The sequence below is a fragment of the Ursus maritimus genome, unplaced genomic scaffold, assembly GCF_017311325.1.
Source record: "Ursus maritimus isolate PB19 unplaced genomic scaffold, ASM1731132v1 scaffold_21, whole genome shotgun sequence".
NCBI lineage: Eukaryota > Metazoa > Chordata > Mammalia > Carnivora > Ursidae > Ursus > Ursus maritimus.
This window is the reverse complement of record NW_024424564.1, coordinates 36,875,520-36,896,787: the sequence shown is the minus strand read 5'-3', so window position 1 is coordinate 36,896,787 and position 21,268 is coordinate 36,875,520. Positions and strand designations below refer to the sequence as shown.

Below are 21,268 nucleotides of genomic sequence, written 5' to 3'. Positions count from 1 at the left end.
CATGGGGTTTCAGAGCTACATCTTCTCAGACATCCTCATACCTGCCACCTACTCACATGCACAGATATTTCTGCTCACCTACCATATCAGACACTGCCCTCACTACAGGCAGGGGCTCGGCTGTGGGAGGATGCAGTTGTCTCTGAAACGTTTTTTTGGGCAATCCAACTAGTAACTATAGGAAGCCAGATGATGTTTTGGCGGGGAGGGACTCCGTCTTCAGAGTTCAGAATCACCCGTGTGTGGCTCTAGAAAACCTTTCGGTCAAAATCTTTGCTTTTGTCATATGAAAAGGATCATTCCAAAAATGTTTCATGGAAGTCTGTAAATAGGGTCTGGGACCAAAGCTTCTAGTTTTCTTAGTGAATAAGATTTGTAACATTCTCCATCACCTTTGCATCCTTGTAGTGTTTAAAACAACAGAAGCAGCACTGTAAGCCAAATAAAAGGTATGTTTTGGAAAGGCTTGCCATTTGGGAACTGTTGGAACTGTTCTGCAAAGCTTACTGGCAAACTGTTAACACTGTTTCTAGTAGAAGACTTCTGGAAATCACTCCCAGGAGTTCCAGCCTGGCTAGTTTGTGAGGTCCTACAGGGCATGGGCGAGGATAATCATCTTTGTGCTTTCTTTGTCACACAGTGATTGGTACAATGTAAAAGCTCAATACCATGAAGATGAAAACAATCTCTCACCAATCATAAGGATTATGTCCCTAAAAACCTATGTGTACAAGAGAATTCTGGGTTAAATAACCCAAGATTGAATGGGGAAAGCAGGGTTAAGGATAACCACAGTTTTATTTACTAAAGTACTAAAATATGACAAAAACTATGCAGCAAAAAAAGAGAATATCAAAATTTATATATCTTAAATAAGCAATAACAGATACAATACTATTCATTTCCATTCATCACCCTTTGGTTACCAGAGGCTTTTCAAGATGGCTCCCTCCTACTCTCTAAGGAACAGCTATAAATGTCTTTGTTACAGCGACTATATGTTTCAAGAGCATTTTCCCCATGGGTCTGGTGCCTCATGCAATTTTTCAATGCTTCTTTAATTTTATGGCTTGGAGTCCCTCAGTGATTCCTCTGAATTCATGCTGAGTGACTCTTGATTCAAGTATTCTTACAATTACATAAAAAAAAAAAACCAGAAATAAATCTATGCTGGGGGAGAGACGTCACAATGCAAGTAGGCCCTCCCTAATTATCCACTGAACAAATTAAATTCATTCTGAACAAATGTCATATCAACAAACTCAATTAATGACTATTCCCAGAAGCCGATTTAATAACAAGACATTGACAGAGGAGGAAAGGCAGGACAGTACCTCATGCAGAGGGAATGCAGCTTCATAGGAGCCATTGGTAAGCAAACGATTCAGACCTGAAACAACAAAAAAGTTCAGTTGAATTAATACTGAGTTTGAATCCTCACGACGTTCAAGATTAATGTAAGGGTGGTACTTTTTGGAGAAAATAATCTAGGTTTTCAAAAATGATTCAAACCCAGTTGGGGACTCCAACAGTTTAGAAAGTTTTGCTATCTGCTAGGAAATTGGAATCAAGGGCTGGGAAATTGGATTTTCAAATAGAAAGAAAACAGTAAACATACTACTACAGTGCCTGGCACAAAGATGAGAATGTACTGAGAAAAGTGGATGAATTTATCATACCAAAAAAAAAAAAGATCTACCAGGAGCTCTTTTTATGTTGTTATCCAGAAGCCTTAATGTGGATAAATCTAATCCTTCTACATTGGACTAGCGGTATGATTTTGAAAAAGTCCTCTTGTCCTCAGGTCTCAGTTTTCTCATACATAAAATGGGGAAGGGGTGTTGGATATGTGGATTTTTTTTTCTTTAGAGAGAGAGTGAGCACATGTGCACTAGGGAAGGGAGGGGCAGAGGGAGGCAGAGAGAGAGAGACAGAATCTTAAGCCGGCTGCACGCTGGGCATGGAGCCTGATGCAGGGCTCGACTGCACAACCTTGACTGAGGTCATGACCTGAGCTGCAATCAAGAGTTGGGCACTTAACCGACTGAGCCACCAAGATGCCCTGGATATGTGAATTATTTTAAAAATAGCTTTATTGAGGCATAACTGACATACTATAAATGGCACATATTTAAAACATACAATTTGAGAAGATTTGACATATATATGCATACCTGAAACCATCAGCATGGTCAAGATAGTAAACATATCCATACCCCAAAGTTTTATCATGCCACTTTGTAACTGCACTCCTGCCTGTGCCATCTCCAAGGCAAACACTGATCTGCTTTCTGTCATTATCAGTTTGCATTTTCTAGAGTTTTATATAAATGGAATTATACAGCGTCACTCCTTTTTATCTGAATTCTTTCACTCAGGATAATTATTTTGAGATTCATCCATGTTGTAACTCTTTTTTTTTTAATTGCTGAGTATTCCATCAAACGGATATATAACTGTTTATCTACTCCCCTTGATATTTGTTTTCAGTCCTGAGCTATTACAAATAATACTACTGTGAGCATTTATGTAGAAGTCTTTGTATGGATATCTGCTTTTATCTCTCGGGAAAACACTAAGAAGTGGAATAACTAGATCATATGGTGGGTATATATTTAACTTTATTTGCCATCTGCATATCTTCTCTTGTGAAATATCTGTTCAAGTCTTATGCCCATTAATTTTTTTATTATTGAGTTATGACTTTTTTATATATTCTAGATGCCTTTCATTAGACATATGCTTTGAATTTTTTTTCTCATAGTATGTGGATTCTCTTTTCATTCTCTCAAAAATACACTTCAAAGAGCAAAAGCTTTAATTTTGATGAAATCCAATTTATCCATTTTTTTTCTTTTATGTATTGTGTTTAAGAAATTCCCAAAAAACCTAAGGCCACAAAGATTTTCTCCTGGAATTTTTATAATTTTAGGGTTTTTTTTTTTTATTTTAAATGTTATTTATTTATTTATATGAGAGAGACAGAGAGAGCACAAGGAGCGGGAGGGACAGAGGGAGAGTAGACTGCTGAGCAGGGAGCCCGATGCAGGGCTTGATCCCAGGACCCTGGGATTATGACCTGAGCTGAAGTCAGATGCTTAACTGACTGAGACAACCAGGTGACCCTAGGTTTTATATTTAGATCTATGATCCATTTGAATTAATTTTTATATATGGGTTCATTTTTTTTTGCATATGGGTATGAATTGTTCCAGCACCATTTTTTGAAAAGAGAATCCTTTACCTACTGAATTGTCTTTGAGCCTTTGTCAAAAATCAATTGTCCACATATATGTGGCTCTACTCATGGATTCTCTATTCTGTTCCACAGATCTATTTGTCTATCTTTACATCAATACCACACTCTTGATTACTTTAGGCCTATAATAATTCTTGAAATCAAGTAGGGTTAGCCCTCCATTTGTGCTTTTCTTTTTTCAAAGTTACTTTGGCTATTCTAGGTTATGAATTTTTTAATCTGTTTGTCAATTTCCATAGCCACACACACACAACCTTAGGAGTTTGAATGAGATTGCACTGAACCTATAGATTAAATTGGGGAGAATTAACAACATTGAGTCTTCTGATCCATGAACAGGGTGAATCAGGGTAAATTTATTAAAGTTTTAAATTTCTCCCACAAATGTTCTGTAGTTTTCAGTATATGCACCTTACATATCTTTTCTTTTTTAAGATTTATTTGAGAGAGAGAGAGAGATGGGAAGAGGCAGAAGGAGAGGGAGAGAGTCCCAAGCAGACTGCACTGAGCACAGACCCCAGACGCAGGGCTCAGTCTCAGGACCCTGAGGACCATGACCCAAGCTGTAACCAAAATCAGATGCTCAACAGATTGTTCTGCCCAGGCACCCCTTGCATATCTCTTGTCAGATAAGTATTTCATATTTTTTTGATATTATTATAAATGGCACGGTCTTTAAAATTTTAATTCCTTAGTGTGTGTTGTTGGCTTATAGAAATACAATTAAGTTTTGTATATCAGTTTTGTTTCTTGCAACATAGCTATACTCATTCTACTAGTGTTTTTGTAGATCATGTTGGAGCTTCTATACAGATGATCATGTCTTCTGAGACTAAAGATAGTTTTACTTCTTTTTCAATTTGGATGCCTATTACTTTTCTTGTCTTACTGCATTGGCTAGCAAAATGATGAATACAAGAGAAGACATACTTGTCCTGTTCCTTATCTTGGGGGGAAAGCATTTAGTTTTTAACATCAAGTATGATGTTAACTATAAGTATTTTATAGATGTACTTTACTAAGGTTGAGGAAGTTCCTTTCTAGTCATACTTTGCTGAGTTTTTATCCAGAATGAATGCAGAATTTTGTCAAATACTTTTTCTGTATCTGCAGAGATGACCATATCATTTTCCTTTTTTACTTTGCCAAAGTAGAGAATTACGTTGGTTAATTTTCAAACACTAAGCCAACCTTCCAGACCTATATAAACCCTACTTGATCATGATGAATTATCCTTTTTATATATATATTTTATATATATATATGTTTATATATATATTTTATATATATGTTTATATATATATTTTATATATATATGTTTATGTATATATTTTATATATATTATTTACTAAACTTTGTTTACAATGTTTGCCTCTATATTCATGAAGTATATTGATTCATAGTTTTCTAATACAATCTTGGCCTGGTTTTGTACCTGGGTAATAATGCTCTCATATTCTCCACACTTCAGTTTTGTGAAAGAGTTTTGTAAAATTGGTACTATTTCTTTCTTGAATGCCCAACAGAATTCACCAGTAAGATAATCTGGGCCTGTAGGGGTATTTTCGTGAGAATATTTTCAAGTATAAATTCAATTTCTTTAATAAATATGGAGCTAATTAGGTTATTTCTTATTTTTAATGCTTGTATACATAAGTTTATTTTTAAAATTTTTTATTTAAATCCCAGTTAGTCAACATACAGTATTATGTTTCAGGTGTACAGTGTAGTGATTCAACACTTCCATATATCACCCAGTGCTCATAAGAGTGCATGTCTTAATCCTCATCACCAATTTAACCCATCCCCCACCCACCTCCCTTCTGGTAACCGTTAGTTTATTCTCTATAGTTAAAAGTCCATTTGTTGGTTTACCTCTCTCTCTTTTTGCCCCTTTGCTCATTTGTTTTGTTCTTAAATTCCACATAGGAGTGAAATCATATGGTATTTGTCTTTCTCTGACTTATTTTGCTTAGTATAATACATTTAGTTCCATCCACGTCATAGCAAATGGCAAGATTTCATTCTATTTTTATGGGTGAGTAATATTCCATTGTGTATATATATCACATCTTCCTTATCCATTCATCGTTGATGGACACTTGGGTTGGCTATTGCAGATAATGCTGTTATAAACATTGGGGTTTGTGTATCCCTTTGATTTAGTATTTTTTGTATTCCTTGGTTAAATACCTAATAATGCAATTGCTGGATCATAGGGTATTTCTATTTTTAACTTTTTAAGGAACCTCCATACTGTTTTCCAGAGTGGCTGTACATGTTTGCATTCCCGCCAACAGTGCAAGAGGGTTCCCTTTTCTCCACATCCTCACCAACACCTGTGCAATCTACACATTTAATGCAATACCTACCAAAATACCAAGAGCATTTTTCACAGACCTAGAACAAACAAAAATTTGTATAGGACCACAAAAGACCCCAAATAGCCAGAGCAATCTTGAAAAAGAAAAGCTGGAAGCATCACAATTCTGGGCTTCAAATTATATTACAAAGTTGTAGTAATCAAGGTGCCTGGGTGGCTCAGTCAGTTGAGCATCTGACTCTTGGTTTCAGCTCATGTCATGATCTCAGTGTGGTGGGACTGATCACTGCATTGGGCTCTGCACTCAGCGCAGAGTCTGCTTGAGATTCTCTCCCTCTGCCCCTCACGCCAGTTGGTCTCTCTCTCTCTCTCAAATAAATAAAATCTTTTTTAAAAAAGCTGTGGTAATCATGGGACACCTGGGTGGCTCAGTCGGTTAAGCATCTGCCTTTGGCTCAGGTCATGATCCCAGGGTCCTGGGATTGAGTCCTGCATTGGGCTCCTTGCTCAGCAAGGAGCCTGCTTCTCCCTCTGCCTGCTGCTCCCTCTGCTTGTGCTCTGTCTCTCTTTGTCTCAAAATCTTAAAAAAAAATAAATAAAAAGGTGTGGTAATCAAAACAGTACCTTACTGATACAAATATATATCAATAGAACAGAACACCCAGAAATGAACCCACAATTATATGGTCAACTAATCTTTAACAAAGCAGGAAAAAATATCCAATGGGAAAAAGACATTCTCTTCAACAAATTGTGTTGGGAAAACTGGACAGCAATAGGCAAAAGAATGCAACTTGACCACTTTGTTACACCAGACACAAAAATAAATTCAAAATAGATTAAAGACCTAAATGTGAGACCTGAAACCATAAAAATTCTAGAAGAGAACCTAGGCAGTAACTTCTTTGACATTGGCTGTAGCAACTTCTTTCTAGATAATGTCTCCTGAGACAAGGGAAACAAAAGCAAAAATGAACTATTGGGACTACATCAAAATAAAAATTTTCCGCACAGCAAAGGAAACAAAAGGCAACCTATGGAATGGGAGAAAATATTTACAAATGATGTATCTGGCAAAGGGTTAGTATCCAAAATATGTAAAGAACTTACACAACTCAACACCCAAAAAACAAATAACCCAATTAAAAAATGGACAGAAGACATGAACAGACATTTTTGCAAAGACATACAGATGGCCAACAGACACATGAAAGATCCTTACATCACTTATCATCAGGAAAATGCAAATCAAAATTACAATGAGGTATCATCTCACACCAATCAGAATGGCTAAAATCAACAACACAGGGTTATTATTTCTTGAATGGGTTTTGATTATTTGCATCTGTCCAGAAATGTACCCATGTAAGTTGTCAAATTTATTGACGAAAGATTATTCAAATATTCCCTTAATATACTCCCACCTTTTTTTAGTGACAGCATCTCCCCTATTCCTGGAAATTCAGGAATTTGTATTTTCTCTTTTCTTCCTGATAAACCTGGCTAGAAATTTGCATTAGTTTTCTATCACTGTGTAACAAGAAATGTAGTAGCTGAAAACAATAGCCATTTATTATTTCACAGTTTCTTTTGGTCAGAAGTCTGGGCATGCTTTACCTACGTTCTCTGCTCTGGGTCTCACAAAACCAAAGTGAAGGATTTGGCTAGACTGCATTCTTACCTGGAGGTTCAACTAGGAAAGGACCCACTGATCATTGACAGAACTGATTTCCCTGCAGCTGCTATACTCACAACAACTTGCTTCTTTGAAACCAGCAACAGAGAGAGGGAGTCCCTGTTGCTTCAAGTTTCTGAGCTGGGGGCAGGCCTGAACACTCTTTGAAAGGGCTTGCCTGAGTAGGTCAGGCGCACCCAGGATGATCTTCCCTTTGATTAAGTCAAAGTCAAATTAAGAGCTCTTTTACATCTGGAAGGTCTCCTAAACTTTTCCATGTTATGTAACATAATCACAGGAGTGACACAATCACCTTTGCAATTCTATTGGTTAAATGTAAGCTACATTTGCCGCAACATGGACGGGACTGGAGGAGATAATGCTAAGCAAAATAAGTCAAGCAGAGAAAGGCAATTATCATATGGTTTCACTCATTTATGGAACATAAGAAGTAGGAAGATCGGGAGGAGAAGAAAGGGAAGGAGAAAGGGGGGGTAAACAGAAGGGGGAATGAAGCATGAGACTATGGACTCTGGGAAACAAACTGAGGGCTTCAGAGGGGAGGGGGGTGGGGGAATGGGATAGGCCGGTGATGGGTATTAAGGAGGGCACATATTGCATGGTGCACTGGGTGTTATATGCAAGTAATGAATCATGGAACACTGCATCAAAAACTAGGGGTGTACTGTATGGTGACTAACATAATAAAAAAATAATATTATTAAAAAAATAAATGTAAGCTACAGTTTCTACCTACACTTAAGGGAAAGTAATTACACAGGCCATGGCTCACTAGGAAGTCACCTTGGGTGTGTTCATCACAAGGTTTATAATTTTTTTCAAAAGAACGGCTTTTGGTTTCATTTATTTTCTCTATTATTTTTTTCTGTTTTCTATTTCATTGATTTCTTCTCTTTTATTATTTCATCTACCTACTTTAATTCCTTTTTCTTTCTCTTCTTTCTTAAGGTGGAAGGGGAGGTCATTAATTTGGACATTTCTTTTCATATATAGGCCTATTATACTATAAATTTCTCCCTAAGGACTGTACACTTTTTGATATATTGTTTTCATTTTCATTGAGTGCAACATACTGATTTTTCTTTTGATTTCTTCTTTCACTGATGAGTTATTTAAAAGGTATTAGTTTTAAATATCTGTTACATTTCCAGAGATCATCTTCATATTAACATTGAATTTAATTCCTCTGTGGTAAAAACCATATTCTGTATGACTTGAATCACTTTAGATGAAGTCTTGTTCTATATCCCCAAACACGGCCTATCTTGGGTATGTTCTATGTGCGCTTGAAAAAAACAAACAGGTATCCTGCTGTTGTTGGAAGTGATCCAGAAGATCAGTTATGTTCACTGAGACTGTTGTTCAGGTCTTCTAGCCCCTACTGATTTTCTACCTATCCTATTAATTACTGAGGAAGAAGCATTTAAATATCCAACTGTAATTGTGGAGTTGTCTATTTCTCTTTGCAGTTCTGTCAGTTTTTGCTTCATGTAGTTTGAAGCTCCAGGCTTTTAGGATTATGTCTTCCTGATGAACTGACTGAATTTACTTTTATCCCTGGTAATATTCTTTGCTCTGAAATCTATTTCGTCTGATATCAATACAGCCACTTCAGCTTTATTTTGGTTAAGCATATTATAACTTTTTTGAACCTTTTACTTTTAACCCATTTGTGTCTTTAAAGTTTCTTGCAGGCAGCAAAGAATTTAGGCCTTGATTTTTTTTTAAAAGATTTTATTTATTTATTTGACAGAGAGATAGAGACAGCCAGCGAGAAAGGGAACACAAGCAGGGGGAGTGGGAGAGGAAGAAGCAGGCTACTAGCGGAGGAGCCCGATGTGGGGCTCGATCCCACAACACCGGGATCACGCCCTGAGCCGAAGGCAGACGCTTAACCGTTGTGCCACCCAGGCGCCCCTAGGCCTTGATTTTTTTATTCTGAATTTTGGGTTGGGTTCTTTAGAACATTTATGTTCAATGCTCTGTGAATTATGAGCCGTTCCAATTTCACTGGAAATCCTTTGGGGTTGTTCTTTCACTGGCTTTGAGTAGTTTCCTAATACATATGCACTAACTAGTACTCTGCTAAATACTTAAGGTGGGGGGCCCTCTGATGATCTTCAGGGTTCTCTCTTAGCAGAACTTTTTGCTTTTTGTACTTTCTTCTGTGAACTCTAACTGCCTTGGTTTCCTTAGACTCTTAGCAGTATCTTCACAACTCAGGGAGTCTACCAGGTTCTGCCTGGGTTCTCCCTCCCTAGGCTGCCATCTAGAAACTATGTCAACGTAGTGGGCTGATGCAATCATAGTGCTCACTGCATTTGTTTTCTGTCTCTCAGGGATTTCTATTCTTGGCTGCCCAATGTTCAGTGTCTTGAAAAGAATGGTCTCCCACATTTTTTTTTCCTGTTTTTCCTTTTTTTCAGGTGGGAGAGTAAATCTTGTGCCTGTTACTCCGTCTTGGCCAAAAGTGGAAGTTCAATGTGTTGGTCCTTAAAGTGTCTTTCAAGTCAAGAATTATACTACTTCCTAAAATATACTTCAAAGATGATGACTAGAAGGATGTCTCTCAAGTGGCTAACAGGGGAATGCTCCCCATGCTTTAGGTCCTGATTAGAGTCCAGAGGCTTAGCCTTATTGGGAAATGGAACATGCACTGATTCACTTTTTATTGATGCCGGGTCAATCAATGTTTAGGTACTTTTAATCACACTAATACAGTAATGTGTTTTAAGATGACTGACATTAACAATAAATGTCTAAGAACAACATTTGAAATGCAAATATCTGTAGGGCTTTTGTATTTTGTCTAGCATGCAGGAGGCCCTCAATAAATACCTCTGTTATGAATGAATAAATTATTATGTGGAAAGCTCTGATTGCCTCAAGTCTCTATTGAGAAATCCACATATCTCATCAATAAACTTTCTTCCTTTTTTTAAAAAGATTTTATTGAGAGACAGAGTGAGAGAGAGAGAGAAAGACAGAGAATGAGCAGCGGGGAGGGGTAGAGAGAGAGGGAGAAGCAGACTCCCTGCTGAACAGGGAGCCTGCTGTGGAACTTGATCCCAGGACCCGATCATGACCTGAGCTGAAGGCAGACGCATAACCAACTGAGCTACCTAGGCATCCCATCAATAAACTTTCAAACATCTCAGATACTAGAAAAAAACAGAATTTACGGGACCTAATAACAGACTCTGATGATGACCCAGTAAGTTTATCATAATTTATCAAAGTTGTGCAAAGTGAGAAAGTAGTTAATATTTGAAGTCAACCACTTCAGCAACTTCCCCTTTGAGCACCAATTTTGAAAACACAATTTCAAAATTTATTTTATCTACTTATATTGTTAAATAAATCTATGTTGATCTATTAATTGCTCTATTTTGAGAGTGGATTTCAATAGTTTGATTTTCACAGTTGTAATAAATTCAGAGTGAATCTGGAAAACTTACATAGTGGTAGTTTACACTCCAGCAAAATGTCCTTACAAATCATGTTTACAAATCAGCTAATCAATGTTGGTTCATGGAAGATGCTACTTTCAGAAAGAGCTTCAGGTAGAAAATAACATTAGATAAATACCATTCTATCAATAAATTAAATTTTCTTCTAATATGTTATTTCTTTCATTTATGAAACCAAACATGACAATGAATCATCAGGTCAACCAAGCATTTGTGGTTTTACTCCATATTTTTCAGAATAATGCCTGACCCTAGGTTAATAATTTACTCTGTGATTGGTCATTTCTAATCAGATACTTCTCCAGGTCATCATTACCAATTTTCAAAGCACTGACCTGATGAACGGATAAAGATACATATCATATAAATATAAATATAAATATAAATATAAATAGCCACACACACAATGGAATATTACTCAGCCATAAAAAAGAATGAACTCTTGCCATTTGCAATGACATAGATTGAGCTACAGAATATTATGGTAAGTGAAATAGTCAAAAACAAATACCACATGATTTCACTCATATGTAGAATTTAAGAAACAAAACAAATGGGAAGAGGGGGAAAAAAAAGAGAGGGGAGGTAAACCAAGAAACAGATTCTTAACTCTAGAGAACAAACTGATGGTTACCAGAGGGGAGGTAGGGGGGAGGATGGGTTAAATTGGTGATGGGGATTAAGCAGTGCACTTGTGATGAGCACCAGATGTTGTATGGAAGTGCTGAATCACCATACTGTACACCTGAAACTAACAGTGTATGTTGAATCACCATATTGTACCCTGAAACTAACAGTGTATGTTAACTCACTGGAATTTAAATAAAAACTTAAAAAATAAAAGGCACTGGAGTTCTTGGATAGAATTCTCTTTCTTTCATCAAATGAGAGAAACTTTTATAAACATCATTTCTTACTAGTAACAACACTCCCTGCATTCCTTTAGAATATTTACAAATCAGGGGCGCCTGGGTGGCACAGCGGTTAAGCGTCTGCCTTCAGCTCAGGGCGTGATCCCGGCGTTATGGGATCGAGTCCCACATCAGGCTCTTCAGCTATGAGCCTGCTTCTTCCTCTCCCGCTCCCCCTGCTTGTGTTCCCTCTCTCGCTGGCTGTCTCTATCTCTGTCAAATAAATAAATAAAATCTTTAAAAAAAAAAAAAAGAATATTTACAAATCACTGTCTCTTTTTGCCTCCATCTTGACCATTTCTAAAAACAGCTCACATTTTGAGATGCAAAAGTTAAGCACAATAATTGCTGAATGGCCACATTGTACACAATTTTCGACCGTGCAAGGATGCTGATGGTTAGATATTAATCATGTTTAAAATATTTTCAATTCATTTCAACAAGCACTCCTACTATAAGCCAGAATTATGTTAGGCAATGATGACAGGAAGACAAATAGGGCAACTTATTTACAATTAAGGAGCTTATTGTCCAACTAGCAGTTTTAGCTGCAGATTCTCAACACCCTAGTGTTTTATAATAAACTGTGAGGTGTGCTGCAAATCATAGCATCAATATTAGTGAAGGCACTGTTTTTTATAAATTTGCATTTTATAAAATAATTCAGAATAGCTATTGCCATAATCATTTTACTTTCACTTGTTTTTTTTTTTTTTTTAGCATTTTCATGATACAATGTTAACTGAAAAAGGTATGATAAAAGTTAGTGTAGTATACCCTAAGTCTATTAAAATTATGGATAAATGCATAAATATGAAAAAAGTAATTAATGTAATATTTAAATTATTTAATACACCAAAATATTACAATGGTTCTCTTTAGGTGGTAGAATTTTCCTAATGTCATTGAAAATAAAGAATTCAAGATAATCAGAATTGTACATAATTATCAAATCATCTCTCAAAGAAAGTGCCATAGGAATTCATGGGAAGAGGGAAGAATTCCTTCAAGGTGGAATGGTCATGGAGGACGTCATGGAGAGGACATGTCTCAAAGATGGGTGATTGATGCAGAGAATATGAAGATATCCTAATTCACAACCCCGCTGATGTTAAGGAATATCTAAATCAGGTTTGATTTTACCGTATCCACCTACATAGACTCTCACTCAACATTATTTCAGGTGTATCCAGATTTGGACTAGATAGTTATCATTTTCTATTATATTTTAATTTATGCAGCTTGGGATCAAAGTAGTTTTGGCGGCTTCACAGAGTTTGCGTTCAGCTAAGTCTCTCAAGTCTGTTCCTCTCATGATGTTCTTAAGCAACATTTCTCCCACACTGTACCAGGGTAGTTGTTTTGCTGAATTCGAGTATAGGACTTCACATTTACAAACAATTAAATGTCATCTTGTTGGATTTGGCTGAGATTTCCAGATCACTGAGATCTTTTATGCTCCTGACTCCAATGACAAACATATTTAATGCATTCTTCCAGAGTCCACTCCACCTGAAAGCTTGATGGACAGGCTGTTTAGGCCAAGTACCAGTTATCAATACATTTGCCCCTTAGCTCCAACTATACTTTCATTGCCTACTTTGCAAAAATGGAGCTAGACCTTGTAAATATTTCTCCTTAACAGACTGTACAATGTTAAGCTTTGTCAGTATTAGGCACTGGAAACACCCTGGAGGAGGAAGAAATTTGTCTCCCTGATACCAGTATGCTTCCCTCAGCAGGCTTCTGCAACACATGGCTTCTATGGCACCAACTTCCTACAGGGCATGGTGGCCCGTAGCACATGGCACCTCCCCAAGGGCAGGTATCTCCTTGAACAGCTTCACAGAGCAACGCTGTTGATGCAACACCTCTCAATGAACGGCTTCCCTGGAACCCCTCTAGGCAGTCCCCCACCATGCCCCCAGAAAACTGTTCTGCCACCTACTGAACCACAGCTACACCACTTCCAACAGAATCTACGTCTCAGCTTTGTGGGGAGAGTCTTTCTAGAAGTGGTAGCTGCCTCTAATATCTCCTATTTCTTTATTCTCTAGAGTTCTCCTTAACCTTTACTAACCAATCCCTGATTACTCCAATCCTCTCTCATGTTTTTATATTAATATTTAATAATATATTTTATATTAAACTTTCCCTGTAAAAATTATGTGTGATTTTCGTCTCCTGACTAGGTCATTGTTCAAACTATCAATAAAAATCTTGCCTGGACAGAGATAAGGACAAAGCCACCTGAGTCCTCTTGATATATGATAATCTGTTTAATAATGGAGAAAATTTGGTAATATGGAATGGTTCTCATAAAATGCCCCAAATATAAATTATGAGTGTCCGTCAATAGAGGAATGGATAAAGATATGGTATATATACATACCCCCCCCCACACACACACAATGGAATATTACTCAGCCATAAAAAAGAATGGAATCTTGCCATTTTCAACAACATGGATGGATCTAGAAGATGGAGTGCTAAGTGAAGTGAGTCAGTCAGAGAAAGAAAAATAGCATATGATTTCATTCCCATGTAGAATATAAGAAACAAAACAAAGAAAAAAAGAGATAAACCAAAAGACAGACTCTTAACTAAAGAGAACAAACTGGTGGTTACTAAAGGTGGGAGTGGGTGGGTGGGTGAAACAGGTAAAGGGGATCAAGGTACACTTATCAGGATTAGCACTGAGTACAGAACCGTTGAATCCCTATATTGTACAACTGCAGCTAATATAACACTGTATATTAATTACACTGGAATTAAAAAATAAAGTTAAATAAAAAATCCATATGTATGAATTATGGAAGCTGTTTAATGGGGAAGGTGATTATTTGGAGAATTTCCTTATGTGACAGCTCATCTCGGGACTTGCCTAGAACAACCTCCCCTCTTCCCCTGAGACCACCATGTTCCTATATCAGCCCCTTCTTTTCATCAGGTCTAGTTCAAACCCCAGCTTCTCAATGAAGCTTCCCCTGACCACTCCATCTCAGCTTGAACTCACCATTTCAATTTTTTTTTTAAGATTTTATTTATTTATTTGACAGAGAGACAGACAGCCAGATAGGGAACACAAGCAGGGGGAGTGGGAGAGGAAGAAGCAGGCTTCCAGCGGAGGAGCCTGATGTGGGGCTCGATCCCATAACGCTGGGATCACGCCCTGAGCCGAAGCAGACTGCGCCACCCAGGCGCCCCTCACCATTTCAATCTTTTCACGTTACTCACTGTATCTATTCATTTGTTTATTGTCGTCATTCAAATGCTTGAACATACGCCCCAGGAGAGAACCATGCTCATCTCCCCAACATTCAGCCCAGTGCCCGGCACGTAATGAGCACGCCATAAATATTTGCTGAATTGAGAGAAATTCTCCATGATCTTAGGTAAATGAGGTAACATGCTATTTTAAAGAGATCTAAGGATGATATTAAGATTTTTACACTTGTGAGTTATCCATCAAAGAAGTAGAGATTTTATAAATGATGAGTGGTTCTAGAATTGATATAAGCTTTATAAAACCAAAGAAAAAAGTCTGTAATCCCCCAAATCCGATGTAGCTTGTTATACTAATATACTACTTACCAATTTTGTTTTTTCCTTCTTCATACTTTATTCTTTGTAAAATATGATGTACGATTCTACTTCTTGTGGCATTGTTGAAGAAAGTGTCTTTGTTGTGTATGATGAAGCTGCACACATTGAAAACACAAGCTGAAGGTTAACTGGAGGTGAGGAGCCTAATCTGTGACGTAATGTGGTGTGACTCATACAGAGGGGTCTTCCGTCAGTCACAGAGCGGGTAGGTCTGGAACAGCATGAGAGAGCCCAGGGATCACACCAGAGGCAAGAGGCTCACACCCCTCAGTAGCTTTGGTTCTTAGTCTCCTGAGCATTAACCTAAGTATGCCGGGAAGGAGCTGGGACTACATGCAATTAAGTAAACCTTAAAATAAAATAATGTTTTTCCCCTCAGGAAGGTCATTAGATAAATCCAACTAAAAATGTATTTTGTTTTTATCTCCTTTCGTCTCCCCAGCCCCTCCCCTTCCATGTCATAACCATCTGGTTTTTCAGACATTTTAAGACGTGAAACTGGTTTGGGTGGTGGATATAGGAATTAGGGAATAAGCTCCGGTCTGGCTCAGGGCCTCTGTCTGTTCCTTTCCCATGTTCCTTGCTGGATGGGACTCCTCTCCTAAAACATACACTTAAAATTGCTTTCTTTCTCAGCCAGTGGACGACCCAGCCTCTAAAGCTTCTCACAGGGCTCATATCCACACACACCAAGACACTGGGTTTTCCAGGGGACACTCCTACCCCACGGAGAACTGAGAGGTTTTCCAGGTGACAGAGCTTTCAGGACCACAATAACCAGCATGAAGTGGCCATGTCTTCCCTTCCCAGGAATGTGTTAAATGGTACAGTATTAGACATACTGTAAGTATAATTGCTTCATAAATTGTGAAGTTTATTAACTTCAGCAAACTTTAATGAGGTACCTCCTAAGAGTGGGGATGCCGTGCAAGGCATACCAATGGTGGCAGCCACTGCCTTCAAAACCCAGCTCAGAAGTCACCTCTCCTCACCCCTCCAACTCCACTCCTTTCCTGCAAAGAATTCAGTATTCCCTCCTCTGTGCTACTTCTTATCTTGTAAGCACATCGATTTATCAATTATTCTGTATTGTCACTTGTTTTTTCATTCATTCATTCATTCATTCATTCAGCAAATGTTTATTGAGGGCTTTGTCTAGGGTACTGATTATACAGCAGTAAACAAAACAGATAAAATCTTTGTTCTTGAGAGCCTTACAGTCTAGCGGGAAAGACAAACCATAAAGGAAATGAACTTGATCATATGGCAGAGACGGGCAGGATCAACCTCCCTTTGCATGTCTCTGTCCCACAGAAGACCGTGAACTCATTCAGGACAAAAGGCTGAATCATACTAATTTCTGTAGCCCCAGCATCTAGTGAGTGGCTGGTACAAACACAGGTATATGTTTTTGAATAGCAGTAAGTGAGGGCCATTGGGATTTATGTTGGGGAAATTGCTATTAAATGTTTTTTTCAAGAAGATGGATTCCCAAGAGTTGTTCAAATGTCAGGAGGAAGAGAGAAAACTGAGCTAGGGAAGATAGTCCAGGCATGGGGTCTGGTTTGGGAACAGCTGGGAATTTGAGTTTGGGATAGTATACAAAGGGGACAAAGGCCAGAGAATTTGAAAATAAAATGTAAATCACATGAGCAATTCCCTGGAGAAGTATTTTCCTCTCACTTTCACTTCCCTAGGATTCTGTTATAGAATACTGTTCTCAGAAAAAGTAATTTGACTTGGTGGATGAGAGATAAATGCTATGTGGGTGAATGAGGAAGCTGCAGAGCTTAGCTGGTATTTTCTTCAGGGTTTTCTGAAAACATATTATCGCATCAAAGTGGAGGAGAGGAAAACCAAAGTTACGCTGAATGCAGTTCCTTTTATTTTATCCTCCTCTGCCTTTTCACCTTATTTAAGATAGACCATTCCATTTTAATACCAAATAAAGATGCCATAAAGAAACAAATAAAAAAGCCCATTTTTGACTCACAATACCAGATGATGGCTGAAAGCTGATAAGAATGACCATGCTTGACAGGACAATTCTGGCCTAAAAGCCCATGTCCCTCCTCTATTAAGTGGTTTTCTGCTTTCTTCTCCTTTTATAGCACCACATTACATTGTGTGAGCTCATGTAATAGTTCTCTATAATAAGCACTGCAGATGAGGTTCAAGATTTTGTTTTCCTCTTCCTTATATCTAGGTTGTACCTGGAGCCTGGAGATTCTATAGTGGGAACAAATATATAGGGCACGTGCCAGGCACTATTCTAAGCGCTCCAGATACATTAACTCATTCAACCCTTGCGATAACCCAGGACATAGCATTTTCTAGCTCCATCGTGCAGGTGAAGAATCAGAGAAGGTGAGTGATGTTCCCAAAGTCACTCAACTAAAGGGGAGAGCCAGGATTTCAACTCGGGCAGTCTGGCTCCAGAGGCCACCCTCTCACCCACTCCACTCACCTGTCTCCCTGTGCCAGAAACTTCCTGACTCCTGGAGGCTGACTCTCCTTCAGATCAGCCCAAGAGTTGCCCTGCCTGGAATGTTTTCCTTGCTTCCACTTATTCTTTGAGCCTCGGCACAGGGCACATCTCCCTTTAAGGCTCTACCTTAACCCCGTGTCCGCCCCCTGAAAAGTAATGTGGTGCTACAATAAGAGAGGGAAGGAGGAAATCATTTAATGCAGGAGGAAAATGAGCCTTAAGTTCTAACATTACCCCTCCTTCCCCTTAAGACTTTGAAATGAGACAGTCCACAGACTAAACCCTAGTTCTGTCACTTACTATGTGGTACTGAGACTGTCCCTCAACTTCCCTGGGTTTTGGTTTCCTCATCTGTGAAATGGGGATAACACTGTAATTACTCTCATAGCATTTTGGTAGAATCAAGAGAGATGGCAAGCCTTGCAGAACCCCACTGTCTAGTGTTTAATAAGCTCTCAGAGTTAGCTGTCATCATTGCTGTTGCTTCTATGACATCATATAGAAACTGTCTGCTTACATACCTGACTTCTCTGGATGAGCTTCTTGAGGGCAGGGACCAGCCATGCTCATCTCTGTATTCCCTGCGCTAGTACAGGGCTTGGCACGTGACTAGCCCTTACGATGGGCTCAAATGAACTGACCATCTGGAGGACACCTGCTAACATTGGGGGCTATGTGACTAAATACCATCTCCTTATACCTTGGCATCTACTTCTTCTGGAAATATTTCTACCTATTTCACCTTTCCAACTACCACCTGAATCATTCTCGCCACACTGCCAAAGGATTTTCTTACAGGGTGTCGAACAATCTCATTTTCTCTGTCACTCTTTCAAACTGAAGGGCTAAGAGAAGGCACAGTGATGATTCTTGATATCATTGCTCTCAAGCTTTTCTTAGCCATTTAGCCAAAACAACTTTCTTCAAACAAAATCACACACATAGGCACATGCACACACACGTGGACAATGTAAGCTGAGCTGTTCTGGCAAACATAAGACTTGGGGGCTTAGTCTCTGAGGTGTCAGCGCTCTGGTGTGAGCCTTAGAAACTGCTTTCCTACCTTACTGGTGGGTCAGCAAACTAGTACAAATTCTGTAAGGACCATTTGACCAAGTCTATCAAAATTATATATATTTTATATACACATTTATAATAATAACTATAATTATTACATTATATATAATATATACATATCTTCTGACCAGCAATTCTTTTAAAAATTTATTCTACAAATACATTTACCCATGTGCAAAGTGACAGATAATAAAAACCACTCATTATGCCATGGGTTATCATAGCAAAGTTCTAAAAATGACTTAATTCATCAGTGGGGGTAAAGATAAATTATTGTACGACTCGACAATGAAATACTCTGCATCTGTAAAGAGATTAAGGGTGTTCAATGTAGATATAAAAAAATTTTCAAGTTACTCCAGGAGCAAACAAAGTTCAAAATAGTCACATAGCTATTTGGGTTTTGTTTTGTTTTTTAGGTTTTATTTATTTACTTGAGAGAGAGAGTGCACAAGCAAGGAAGGGGCAGAGGGAGAGGAGGACTCCCCACTGAACAGGGAGTCAGACATGGGGCTCGATCCCAGGACCCTGGGATCATGACCTGAGGCAAAGGCAGATGCTTCACCAACTGAGCCACCCAGGTGCCTCACAGCTATTTGCATCAAAGAGAAAAACACACACATATAAGGAAGTAGATATAAATGTAATGATGTATTTATTTGCTTGCACATGCACAGGATGACTATGGAAAGGACACACAGACAACCAGAAATACTAGCTGCCTCTGGGGAGAACTAGGTGGCTGGAAAGGAAGGAAACTTCACTGACATACTTTGGAAATTTTTATCATATGTAAGTACTACCTATAAAAAAACATGAAATATTTTTTAAAAGAAATTTTTAAAGGGAAAATGCAATTTCTGTTCTAGTTTTGTTCTCTCCTTCACCCTGAAGGATAAGGAGAGGAATAAACTGAATTGGCAGAGGAATAATTATGCGATCGAGGCTCTGCACAGATATCTACTTATCCTACCCTTTGGAGCAGTTATGTAATATGCCCAAAGTCACATAACTGAGGAAGGATTCAAAACCCATCTGTCGGTTCCAAATTTTCCCATTCATTTGTAAAAGGAACTGCTGAGAGCACATGCCTGCCTGTATGCATGTATGTGTGAAAGGGACTTTCTGGATGATTTCATCTTGCCCTATGAGGAAGGCCTTGCTGATCTGTCATCAAGTAACAGGCAAACCTGAGCCTTAAATTCCTACAGATTCCCCTCTAGGGTCTCTACTCTCCTGCTTTCTCTGGAGGTGAGCAGCCCTCAGTTTTCACTTGATGAGCCTCCCAATCTCCTCCATGCTAGGAAGGGCAAAAACCAGAAGAGAATATTCAATGAAATTATGTTTTAGCTACAGACTCCCTGAGGCTGTGGTTATTAGCACTCTGTTCTGAAGCCAACCGTCCACAGCAGTGTTGTAAAGTACTGTGATATGCTGGTTGTCAACATTCTGTAAATGTTTGGCTTGTTCTGTGCAAAGAACTGTTCACTGAGAGTGTTACATGTGGAGGTGAGCAGTGGGTACAAAGGAATGTGGGTGTTATACAGTATGTATTTTGAGTGAGGGTAATGCAAAGGTGGAAAGAACCTAGTTTCTTTATATAGAGAATAGAGGCTCCTCTATTCTTACCAGATAAAATGAGAAACACGAACATTCAAGGGGTGTGATTTGGGGGAAGGTGTTCATTAGAGCTGGGTATAAAACCAGCTTATCATTAAATGTGTTATTTTAAAGCAAATACCAACTCATTTTTTTTTAACTTTCCTCTTAGGCAATAGCTATTAAGATATGACTACACTTTCTTCACAATTAATTTAGTACAAATTAGCTAGAGTCCACTGTTGCTGAAAAGGAATTTCTGAGATAATGAAAATGTTCTTTATCTATGCTGCCCAATATTGTAGCCACTAGTCACATGTCGCTACTGAACACTTAAACTGTGGATAGCACAAATGAGAAAGTAAATTTTTACTTTTACTTAATTTTAACTGATTAAAATTAAAATATAAATAGCCACATGTGGCTAGGAGATAGCCAGTTGCCTCAAACATGAATGAAAATTTGAGTATATAGGCAAAGCCTCAGTAATGGGATCCTTATCCTGCCTCTCCCCTTGACTACAAAAACTGGACCAGGAGAGTGAGTAAGGGATGAAAATGCCCTATAGACCTGTGTACAAGGAAGTCAATGAGCTTCTTTGGGACCCAGTTACTTGTCAGAAAAATGTGGGTCGTAATGTCTTAGTTGCCCAAGGAGGGGGTTAATCACAAAGTGAGACTATAAAGTATTGAGATAGACCATCAAACATAGCTGGTAGATGACTGGACTCCACACAAGTCAAAGAGACAACTCAAACCCAACATGTCCCAAACAGAACTCTAGATCTATACCATTATATGGTAAAAACCCAATTTCTCAAGTCACAAACTTGAGATGCA

At 38.3% G+C, this 21,268-nt stretch overlaps 1 protein-coding gene across 1 annotated transcript in view; it reads right to left on the bottom strand.

The window, feature by feature from the left end:
* Window positions 1-21,268, bottom strand: part of ANO4 (anoctamin 4) — a 310,379-nt gene that overhangs the window by 86,327 nt on the left and 202,784 nt on the right. Inside the window, exons 9-10 of the mRNA XM_040637073.1 lie at window positions 15,254-15,360; window positions 1,335-1,390 (exon numbers count right to left, since the gene is read on the bottom strand). Coding sequence (XP_040493007.1) covers window positions 1,335-1,390; window positions 15,254-15,360 — 163 coding nt within the window. The remainder of the gene's footprint in view (window positions 1-1,334; window positions 1,391-15,253; window positions 15,361-21,268) is intronic.